This window comes from Cyprinus carpio, chromosome B2 (assembly GCF_018340385.1).
Source record: "Cyprinus carpio isolate SPL01 chromosome B2, ASM1834038v1, whole genome shotgun sequence".
NCBI classification, from domain to species: Eukaryota; Metazoa; Chordata; class Actinopteri; order Cypriniformes; family Cyprinidae; genus Cyprinus; species Cyprinus carpio.
In genome coordinates, this window is record NC_056598.1 from 31,165,222 (window position 1) to 31,176,793 (window position 11,572).

Sequence of the window (11,572 nt, forward strand, 5' to 3'; positions counted from 1 at the left end):
ACAAGAGCATGCCATTGTTGACATGGTGGTCCAGAACAACACCCTCTGTCTCAAAGAAATTCAGCAAAGAATAACACAGGACAATCAACTGTTCAACAATATCCACCAATGCATTCTCTCCACAATTGATCGTTTTCTAAGGAGAAATGCGATCCGAATGAAGCAAGTCTACAAAGTGCCCTTTGAGAGGAACTCTGTTAGAGTGAAGGAGTTGCGATTCCAGTTTGTTCAAGTATGTGCAGCCCAATTACTGCACTTTTACTGCCAACACAAAGATATATTTTTCCTGAACTTTAAGTGTCCATAAACTATTCCATGCTACTATGTGAAAAGATTTAGGCATATCTATGTATACTGCTTCTTCAAAGTGTGAACTCAAACTTCAGCAACAGTTTCACAGCAGTATTGACTGCAATCAATGACATTACTGTAAAACACTAACTTACTGTATTGTACCTTGTGGTGTTTTTATTCTAGAGAATCTTGGAGTTGGATAGCAGTGCAACTCATTATGAGTACCTGTATACTGATGAAGCAGGCTTCAATCTTCAAAAAAAAAAAAAAAAGAGAGAAATGTGATTGGCCATCGTGCTACAGTCAATGTCCCTGGACAACGAGGAGGCAACATCACTCTCTGTGCCACAATTTCTACAACTGCTGTTGTGGCACACAGTGCTGTCTTGGGACCATACAACACAGCAAGGATCCTACGTTTTTTGGCAACATCACTCTCTGTGCCAAATGAAACCCTCTTTCCGCAGGGTGATTAGGAGCAAATGGTGCGGAATTTTGTAGTTGTTTGGGACAATGTCCAATTCCACCATTCAGTACTAGTGCGAGAGTGTTTTGAGAATCACCCACATTTCAGGTTGGTGTTCCTTTCACCATTTTCTCCTTTCCTGAATCCAGTTGAGGAATTCTTCTCCTCTTGGAGATAGAAAGTACATGATTGCAACCCTTACAACCAAGTAAGTCGTCTTCAAGCAATGGAAGAGCCCTGTGGAGATACTGGGGCACAAGCATGTCAAGGATGGATACAGCATTCAAGGCACTTTTTCCCACGATGCATGACTCATGAAAATATTTGCTGTGATGCTGATTAAATTCTCTGGCCAGATGTAATTGAGAGGTATGATCAATAAATTAATTAATTCAATGAATTTTACCTATGTACTTATTTGATTTTTTTTTTTTTTTTTTTTTTTTTTTTTTTTTGTGGGGTGAAAACTCATTGTTATACACCTGAACTCCTCATTAAAGAACTTAATGAAAAACATGTATTTTCATTTATTTCTTTGTGTATCTTCAGCTGAATATATCAAATCAACAGAGAACACACTTTTAGTTTTGATGTTAATATTGAATTTTAATAAATGCATTACTAGAATAAAATGCTGTGTTTCATTGTGTAGTGAATACTTAACTGTTTCGCCAACATAAGACTGTGTTTAGTTTGCAGTGTTAACTGAGAGCTGTTACCTGAGTTTGGTGAAATGTACCCAATCGATTGAGAAAAACTGTACTTACAAAACTGATCACCAATCAGCCAACCGCATTGGGGCTGGTCGGCAACGGCTGTTCACCCAACAGCAGGAACTTGCCATTGTGGAAATGGTCAGAGCAAACAATGCAACCAACTATGGGAACAAATACTTGCAGATAGGCAAGTATTCATCAACATCAATCAAGTAGGCATTGCTACAATCAGATGTGTCTTGGTAAAGCACAAAATCACATTGAAGCAATTGTACAAGGTCGCATTTGAGAGGAACGCCATCAGGGTCAAAGGACTTTGACAAGAATATGTACAGGTAAGTGCTGCAGTCCTTTACATTTACAATACACTATTTATGTAATCCAGTACAGTAATAGCTGAATATGTACCATTGTATCAGTACCACATGCAGAGTGCATGCAGAGAGGGACACAGGTACCTGTGTGTTTGTGTGTTGGGGTGGGGGTGTCCATGCTATGTATTTTTTGTTGCAGAAAATCTTGGACATGGATGGAGCTGCACAGCCTCATGAATTTATTTACATTGATGAGGCTGGTTTCAACCTCAGCAAAACTAGACAATGTGGTCGTAATATAATTGGCCAAAGGGCAACTGTGCACGTCCCGGGGCAGCGTGGGGGAACATCACAATGTGTGCTGCCATAAGCCTTCGAGGGCTACTGCACCATCGTGCCAAACTAGGTCCCTACAATACGCAACACATACTCACATTTTTGGATGAAGTTCATTTTTGAGTTTTTTGGTGGAGGTGTGGGGGGACCAGGTTTGTTGTTGTCTGGGATAATGTTAGTTTCCACCAGTCTACTCTGGTCCGGAACTAGCAGGAGAAAATATCACTTGTGACGTTGATGAGATCCTGTGGCCAGACCCAAACAGACAGCAGGATCTGTAATACCACCCACGCACAATTGGCCTGCTTTTCTGTAGTTACAGTAGTGTATTTTGCGTTACTGCATTCACTGTACTGTAAAGTATAGAACCGTGATGTGCAGTATTGAGTTGATGTCATTTGTAACCTTTCAGTGCTTTCAATTTTGGTTGTTGTGAAAACCTTTGTTGAAAAAAAAACTGAACAAAAACTGTAAGTGTTACATTGAGCTTCACAGAATGCTAACTGATGAACTGAATAAAAACAGTGAAAATTAAAAACTGCAGTGTTTGATATAAACTACACTAGTGTGTTGCTGCTAATCTGAAAGTGTATTCATATGATGCAAGTGTATATCATTTTGTAATCGGAGCGACTGCTTATCTGAGAGTTTCAAAAGGATGGTTGTAGTGTTGTGTCTTGTGTTTTGATAAAGTTTTTGACACAATGAGCCAAAGTTTTTACAAGTGTTCAACAATAGATGTGAATGGTTTATTTCCCAGTATTTGTATGTTCTTGTGTGCCGTGTTGTGTATTTTTTATTGAATGAGCCAAAGTGTGTGTGTGTGTGTGTGTGTGTGTGTGTAGTGTTGTGTGTGTGTGAGATTATGTTGTTAGTGAGAGAGAGTGTGTGTGTGTGTGTGTGTGTGTGTGTGTGTGTGTGTGTGTGTGTGTGTGTGTGTGTGTGTGTGTGTGTGTGTGTGTGTGTGTGTGTGCATCTCGCAGGTTTCCTCTCAGACTTGGGAAAGTCTAGACTCTGCTCTGGAAATGAGGTCTGGGATCCAGCAGGTCCCTCACGCTCCGTACATTTTGTAAATGTGTTTAACGATGCTTCACACCTGTTCCTCTTAATTAAGTTCACATATCGAAGCGGGCCAGACAGTTAGATTTCATTATTCTTCTGTATCTGGGTCGATGTAGGATCAGCTGGTGATCTTCTAGCACATTATGAACGCTTCTGTGTACTTTATCTGCTCACACGTGAAAAATTGAACTGCTTCTGTATCACACAGATCCTCCTTCGCCTTAAGAATCAGTCATGTGATGCAGCATTAGATTTTGTATCACACAGATATGAACTGTAACTAAACACGGCAAACTTTCCTTCACCTGAACACACACACACACACACACACACACACACACACACACACACACACGTGTGCTGATATTTCTGTGGATTTGGGTCGGTCTGTGATGATGGATGGTGTGGAGAGCAGAAGTTCATTCAGAGTCCTGAAACATCAGTTCACAGAAGAACCCAGCTGCAGATCATCTGAATATTAAAATAATGAGTGATCTGAAGAGTCTCTCAAATGCCCCACTGGTTTAAAACTCAGTATTATGATGATTCATTTAGTCTTCATTTCACAATTCTTACTGTGTGTGTTTTTAATTTTGCTGAACTGGAAAATAAATACAAACATTTATTTTCTAAAAAAAAAAAAAAAAAAAATTAAGACCTATAGAAAGAAAGAAAGATAAGCATGTAAATAAAAAAATAATAATAATTATATATATATTTAATATCTCTTTATCCTAGACAGCAATGTGGGAGTAAACAAATTAATTTTGCTAAATCATTATTTTAGTATTACTGAGATACTATTATAGTTTTTATTAATTTTTAATTCATTCTTATTTTTATTTTTTATTTTTATTTTTTTCCATTTAGTTTAGTTTTTTTTGGTGTTTTTGTCTTTTTTATCATTTTTTTTTAAATGTTTGAGTTTGGTTTTATTTTTATATTTTATATTTTTGTTTTAATTTTAGATAACATTTTAGTTTTTTGCCATTTTTTTTAATTTTAGATAATTTTTTTTTTTTTTTTGTTAATTGTTTTATTTTTATTTTTATTTTTAGATTGTATTTTTGCATTTAAGATTTTAGTTAAAGTTTTATTATTTTTTTATTTTTTAATGTCTATATAATTTTTATTAATTGTTTGAATTTTGAATTGTTAATTTAAGATTTTGTGTTTTCATTTTAATTTTAGTTTTTTAGGTTTTAGAGAGAGAGATTTATTTATCCTTTCGGAAATTTGTTCTACACCATACAGTACGTCTGATACATTTATACATAAGACAACAAGACAGTTGACAAGACAGAATTCCATACAAAATATACAACAAAATTTCCCTCTTACCCAATAATAATTTTAGTTAGTTTAGTTAGTGTCTGTGTCATTTGTATTAGTTTTTGTGTTTATATAGTTTTTATTAATTTTATTTCAGTTTAAGTTATGCTAGTACATCGAGTTAAACTTCATGAAAATAAAAAAGAGAAATCTGTCCTTCGCAACTAGCAACTTTATTAATAGCAGCTTTACACTATGTTTTCACTAAATACTTTTAATTTGTATTTGTTTTACTTTATTTTTATTTATTTATACATTATAAGTAACATTATATAAATAATTAACATTTTGCAGATTCTGAGACAGGATCTGTATGATTTTGAGATCCATCTTTTCACACTGAGGACAACTGAGGGACTCAAACACAACTATTACAAAAGGTTCAGACATTCACTGATGCTCCTGAAGAAAACACGATGCATTAAGATCCGGGGGTGAAAACTTTTGAACAGAATGAAGATGACTTGTGCTTATTTGTTAAAGTTACTGTATAATTAAAGTTTATGCACTTTTAAGTACTTTTAAGTTGTAAAGAATATCTGCAGTGACATTTTTGTAAAGTATGTCTTGATTAGTGTTGGGGGGGGTGCTTGGAGTAAACAAGGATGACCTCTGACCTACTTTCTCTACGATCTGAATTTCTGCGTATCGAGTTTTAGATTATTGAATTTGCTGTTCCGAATTTCCTTTTCATCCTGAAAACTTGAAGCTGTATTTTTAAAAACTGGATATTTGCAGTCTAAGATTTCAGAACAAAAAAAAAATATACTGATTGAAAATATGTCTATAAAACTATGTCTATAATATATGCCATAAAAACATTCAGTTGTGTTCAATTTAAAATGTTTAATGTTCAAGTAAAAAAAAAAAAAATCAAATTCAGAACTATTTCATATGCCAAATAATATTCATTTTTGTTAAATTACACTTGTAAATAATTTAAATTTACACAATATAAATTCACTTAGTTTTGTCATATTATAAGCTCTATATAATAATCATTTTAATAATGTGGGGTGACAAATGAAGTTCAAAAAGTACAAGACTATTTTCCTTGAATGTCATGAAATCACGTTGAATAATATGAGCTTTAAGAGTTTAAAATTGTCATTTACACTTTTTAACACTAATTATTTAACAAGCTGTATCTTAAAATTAAAAACAAATTAACAATTAAATGAATGTTTAACAATTAAATGCATGACAATAAAAACAGCAGAATACAGAAGAACACAAACGCTGGAGAGGGCCGGAGCTACATAAGGGAAATAATGACAATTATTTATTCACTGTGTGATCTTTTGAATTGAAAGGCCATTATGATAATAATATCTATTCTGATTCATCAACACAGTGTCACTGATGATTCTATACAAACAGTAAACCCAGGATAGAGCGTCTGAGTGAATGTGGTCTGGACTGTGTGGATGAGGCTCATTGTGTCAGAGACGCTGTAGAAGGACAGAGTTCCTGCACTGTGATCCACAAACACTCCTATTCTTCTGCTGATGGGCTTCACAGAGAGATCAGTCTCTATGTTATTGTGTATGAATGAGTAAATGGAGGAAGAGCAGCGCAAATTCCAGGACTGATCATTACCTCCAAACACACACTCTTTACCCCGTCCCTTCCTGCTGATGCTCTTATATGACACTGATATAAACACATCTCCACTCCACTCCAGCTCCCAGTAACAGCGTCCACACACACTCTCTCTACACAACACCTGATGCCACGCATCAAATCTGTCTGGATGATCAGGATACGAGTGATCTGTGTCAGTGAATGTAATCACTCTGTTGTTCTCAGACAGAAGGAGGAGTTTGTTCACTGTGTTCAGATCCAGAGTGAGCTGACGGGAATCTGATGGAGATAAAACACATCAGAATCAGGAATTATGAATCTGTTTGATGTTTTCATGCAGCTGAACTCTTCATGTTCAGTGTATCATCAGTGTCTCAGTACAGATGACCAGATATCTGTGCACATCATCATTTACATCATCAGTTATAAAACTCTTCTTTCTCCTTCTACAGGAAGAACATGAACACACTCAGAGAGTTTTTCTGCTGGTTTTCTTACTGACTTACATTGTAGGAAGTCCTTCCTGGTTCTGGGAACAATGTTGGTGAGTGTGACTGTGGAAATCAACAGACATGAACAGTGTGATTCTCATGATCCTGTATCTATTCCTAACACATTTCTAATATGATGTTCTCCATGATATGAGATGATGATGGACTGGGTTTCTGAGAGCAGATGAATCTCCAGGACTTTACCTCTGTCTGAGATCTTCTTGATCTCCTTTTTGCAGAAATCCTCCAGTTTGTCTCTCAGCTGATGGACAGATTCTCTCAGAGCATCAGAAGAGAAGAGAGAACTGAAGAGATCATCATTTCCGTCTGTAGATTCAGGAGGTGCTGAGAGAGACTGGAAACTCTACAGAAAACAGGGAAACACTTTAGATTACAGCCGCGATTTACAGTGAAAGTAAACAGAGTTTACAGTGTAATTTTTTGTAATTACAGTGTACCTATAGAGTACCTCGGTGTAGGTATCAGTGAATAATATGCAAAGTTTGGGGAATAACAGGGTTACAACATGGAGAATTACAAATGATTTATACTGAAAGTATTTTGAAACTAAGGGGTACCTATTCTAATATTACGTGGTATGTTTGATCAATATAAATGGTCTTATGACCTCAACACTTGAAGTAATATAAGGATTGAGGTGATAAAAACATGTTTTGCACCCAGATTACAATGTGTGATATGTCTTTACCAAGCATTTAATTATCCACCTAACCACTAGCTAACTAACCACCCTTTACACAAACATTGTTAGCGTAGCTAAAAGTCCAGTGCCAACAAAGATACTAAACAATAGTGAATGTTTATAAACATTTACAAATTATGAATAGTTTCCACTTTAGATTGAGTACTGCACAAACATGAACAAATGATTAATAAATGATTTAAGAACTCAACACATCAAACAAAGACTAAATATATAATCTTCACAGACGGTGATTATGAGCTAATGAATATATTGAAGATTAAAAAAAAATCAAAAATAAAATCCATGATCATATTGTCAGGGAATCATCACCGTAACCTGGTCCCAGTCGCCGGAGTACTGATCACCTGCACCTGCACTCAATAATCAAACCCAGTACAAAGACTCCCTCACCTCAGTACTTCAGCGTCCGGTCTACCGTTCACTACTAAGTACCCAGACTCTCTCTACTCTAACCTGTGCTTATTCTGCCCCCAGAAGCCCCAACGATCCTCCTGTGGATCTCCTTTGTTGTCGCCCCAGTTTCCTAGACCCGGACTCTATTATCTGCCTCCAAGTATCATCCTCCTCCTTCAGTGTTTGTTTCGGGACGATTGCCTTTATCATTGATCTCACCAGCCATACTCTCTGTTTCAAGTCTGTTCAGTAAACCTCATCATATCACTAACCTACCGTCTATCCCCTGATTTGTGACACATGTGAACTGAAAGTTTAATGACATTTGTAAGCGTTTGAATCTACATTAAATAATGATCTGTTAATCATCTGGTAATGTTTGATAAGTTAAGGTTAACAAGCACATTATCTCATATTTCTAGATATGTGAATATATATTAAGTAATTATTAGTTAAACATTATATAATGTTTGTTAATGATTTATTAATGAAAGTTATTATAAAGTGTTATTTAGAAGTTAATTTAAAAACAATTTAAATGTTTGCATACAATTTTTTTAATGTGAGTGTTGATTATTATAGTTAAAAATAAATAGTAATTGAATTTAAGTTTGGTCTCTGTTGTTAATTGTAACCTTATAGTAAAGTAAAAGAGCTCGCTATAGTTTAGAGCAGAAACTGAGGCAGATTATTTTACATTCCATCTCCGTTATCACAAAACCCAAGACACACATTAAAAACAGCTCCAATCACAGCATCCTCTATTCATTAGTTATCGACGTTTGTAAATGCTGCAAATAAAGACATCGCTGTCGCTGCTTCAGAGTTCCTGCTGCTGGTGTGAATTTGTGGGGAAGCCGTGGCCTAGTGGTTAGAGAGTTTGACTCCTAACCCTAAGGTTGTGGGTTCGAGTCTCGGGCTGGCAATACCACGACTGAGGTGTCCTTGAGCAAGACACCGAACCCCCAACTGCTCCCCGGACGCCGCAGCATAAATGATACCCACTGCTCCGGGTGTGTGTTCACTGCTGTGTGTGTGTTCACTGCTGTGTGTGTGCACTTTGGATGGGTTAAATACAGAGCACGAATTCTGAGTATGGGTCACCATTCTTGGCTGTATGTCACGTCACGTCACTTTATAACCAGTAGAATGTCCCGAGAACTGTACGGTGCGAAAGTGCCTTATATTTGAACTTTCTAGGAAATAGTTTGGATGATAAAACATCTGCTAAGAACATAAGTTTGTCTGCACTATCAAGTTCACTGATTTCACTATTATGTAATAAATCAGAAGGAAAAATGAGGTAAAAGGCCGAAATGTTAGTAAAGTTTTGAACTGATGGTGGTGCTAGTGGTGTTTGACAGCTAAATATATCTTCCAGAAGAAAGAGCTGATAGAAATGATTCCTAAGAGATTTCTAGTTTGTAAGCGGCGTCTCTTTCAGAAGAAGATGATCAGATGAGAGTCTGACTGATGATTATATAATAAGACACTCATGAACTGTTTCTCTGTGAGTCTCTGTCACAGCAGGATCTGCTCAAGTCCACTCTGATCCTGTTCTTCTAGATCTGTGTTACCTGCAGGAACTGGATGTGATCCTGTGTGTGTGAAAGCTGCTCCAGCTCATCGTCTCTCCTCCTCAGATCATTGATCTCCTGCTCCAGTCGCTCCAGTCGTTCTTCAGCTCGACTCACTGCAGTCTTTTCCTGATCTCTGATCAGTCGTATCAGCTCAGAGCAGCTTCTCTCAATGGAGCGGATGAGCTCAGTAAAGATCCTCTCACTGTCCTCCACTGCTGTCTGTGCAGAGCGCTGTTAGGACACACAGTGATTCAGCTTCAGTGAGTCTGAACTGAGACGGAGACAAAACTTCTCTTCTTCTCCAGACTCACCTTATGAGACTCCACAGTCTCTCTCAGCTGCTGGAGATCTTTCTCTCTCTGCTGGATTCTCTGCTGGAGCGTCTTCTGCGTCTCCTTCAGCTGCTTCTGCAGGACAAACAGATGATAGTGAATCTCACAGAAAACTACTGCCACTAAATCATCATGAACAGATGAATCCAGTAAACATACTGTAGGGTGAGGCAGTTTAAAGGTTACTTATCTCAACTGATAAACAATGGCTGTAGGTTCAAACTCCAGAAGTGATGATCTGTTACAATCATCTTACATGAATCAACATGAAGATTAAGGCACATTTCACAGCGCAATTCCAAGCATTAGAAAAGTGAAACTAACACAGGCGTAGAGCTTCACACTGACAGTGTTTCTTCTGTGTAGTATAGTTTGCTTTATGCCTGACAGATGTTTATTTTGTCAAAGAAAGGGTGAATAGTTCATTTCATTATTTTATGTTGCTTAAGGCCTATTTTTGTAAAAAAAAGTGTTGATAAAGGTTTACATTTGCATTTTCATGAAAAAGTGAAGCTCTTCTTGCAGCTGCGGTTCATTTCTGCTGTCGTGTGTCGTGTGAATGCTGTGAGCTGTTAATATGGTGCAGATATAAACACATATGACACGAATGTCCAATATTTCATCAGTGTCTAGTGTTAAATACCTGTTTCTCTGTCCTCTGGTCTGCAGCTGGTACAATGTCATGGTTTTTATGTTCAATAATCGTACACAGCAGACATATACACTTCTGATCAGTGCGACAGAAAACCTCGAGGATCTTCTCATGTTTCTGGCAGATCATCTCCTGCAGTCGTCCAGTGGCTTCAGTCACTTTGTGTGGTTTACGTGAATGATACTCCTCGTGTCGCTCAAAATGAGTTTGACAGTAAGACTCCAGACACACCAGACAGGACTTGACGGCTTTGTATTTTCTTCCAGTACAGACGTCACACTGCACATCTCCAGCTCCAGCGTCACAGTCAGCAGAGAGTCTGGTCTTCTTCAGTTTCTCCACCACTTCAGCCAGCATGGTGTTTCTAGCTAAAGCAGGTCTTGGACTGAAGGTCTGTCTGCACTGAGGGCAGCTGTAGACTCTCTTCTGATCCTCCTGATCCCAGCAGTCTGTAATACAGATCTTACAGTAACTGTGTCCACAGGGAATGGCCACTGGATCCTTCAGGAGATCCAGACACACTGCACACATGAACTCCTTCTGATCCACTGAAATTCTGGCTTCTGCCATTTTACTGCATGAACACAGAGACACAGACACACAACAGTTCAACTACACTTCAGTTTCTCTTTCCCTGAACTTATGTGATTCTGTTTCCTGGTTCTGTGTTTGAGTGACGTGTAAAACAGGTGTGTCTGTGAGTCTGTAAAGCAGGTTTCTCATCCCTGAGTTTAGTTTCAACACACCTGACTGTTATTAAAGTAAATACAAAGAACTTGACTTGGAAAAGTGATTCTCCTAGACTAGAAATTGGGAACCCTGATAATTAAATGTCTACTAGATTTCAGTCTCAGACAAACACTCAAAGAACACAAGTAAATAAATAAGAAGTGGACACTATTTTTTACCGTGTGAACAGTAAACATACAGGCACGAAGTGAATGTTGAGACAGAATGAGTCTACTCGATGGTTCTGCATAATTATCAAAATCATTTATTTGAGTATACAGAACATATATATATGGGGCTTGAATGTTTCAGAAACAAGAAAGAGGTTTCACTAAAGACAACACAAGACAAAGAACATGGGAAAACACAGGAAAACCAGGGGCTTACAAGGGACAGGTGAATGTGATTGGTTGTCATGGAAACTAAAGGGGTAGCTATGGCAACAAACAAGGGTAACTATGAGAAACAAGGCACACAGTAAACAGTAGCTGGAAACAGACAGAAACACTGGGAACAGAACATAGGCAATAGAAGTTTTTGGGAACGAATGTAATTCGTTTGGGA

At 37.4% G+C, this 11,572-nt stretch overlaps 1 protein-coding gene across 1 annotated transcript; it reads right to left on the reverse strand.

The window, feature by feature from the left end:
• Positions 1-5,508: 5,508 nt before the first annotated feature.
• LOC109080039 (tripartite motif-containing protein 16-like) lies at positions 5,509-10,918 on the reverse strand. The gene is made up of 6 exons (XM_042719146.1): positions 10,271-10,918; positions 9,607-9,702; positions 9,293-9,526; positions 6,800-6,959; positions 6,611-6,658; positions 5,509-6,383 (listed from the first exon to the last, which is right to left on the reverse strand). Exons 1-6 carry the CDS (start codon positions 10,847-10,849, stop codon positions 5,866-5,868), a joined length of 1,635 nt encoding a protein of 544 aa, XP_042575080.1. The 5' UTR covers positions 10,850-10,918; the 3' UTR covers positions 5,509-5,865.
• Between the last annotated feature and the right edge of the window lie 654 nt (positions 10,919-11,572).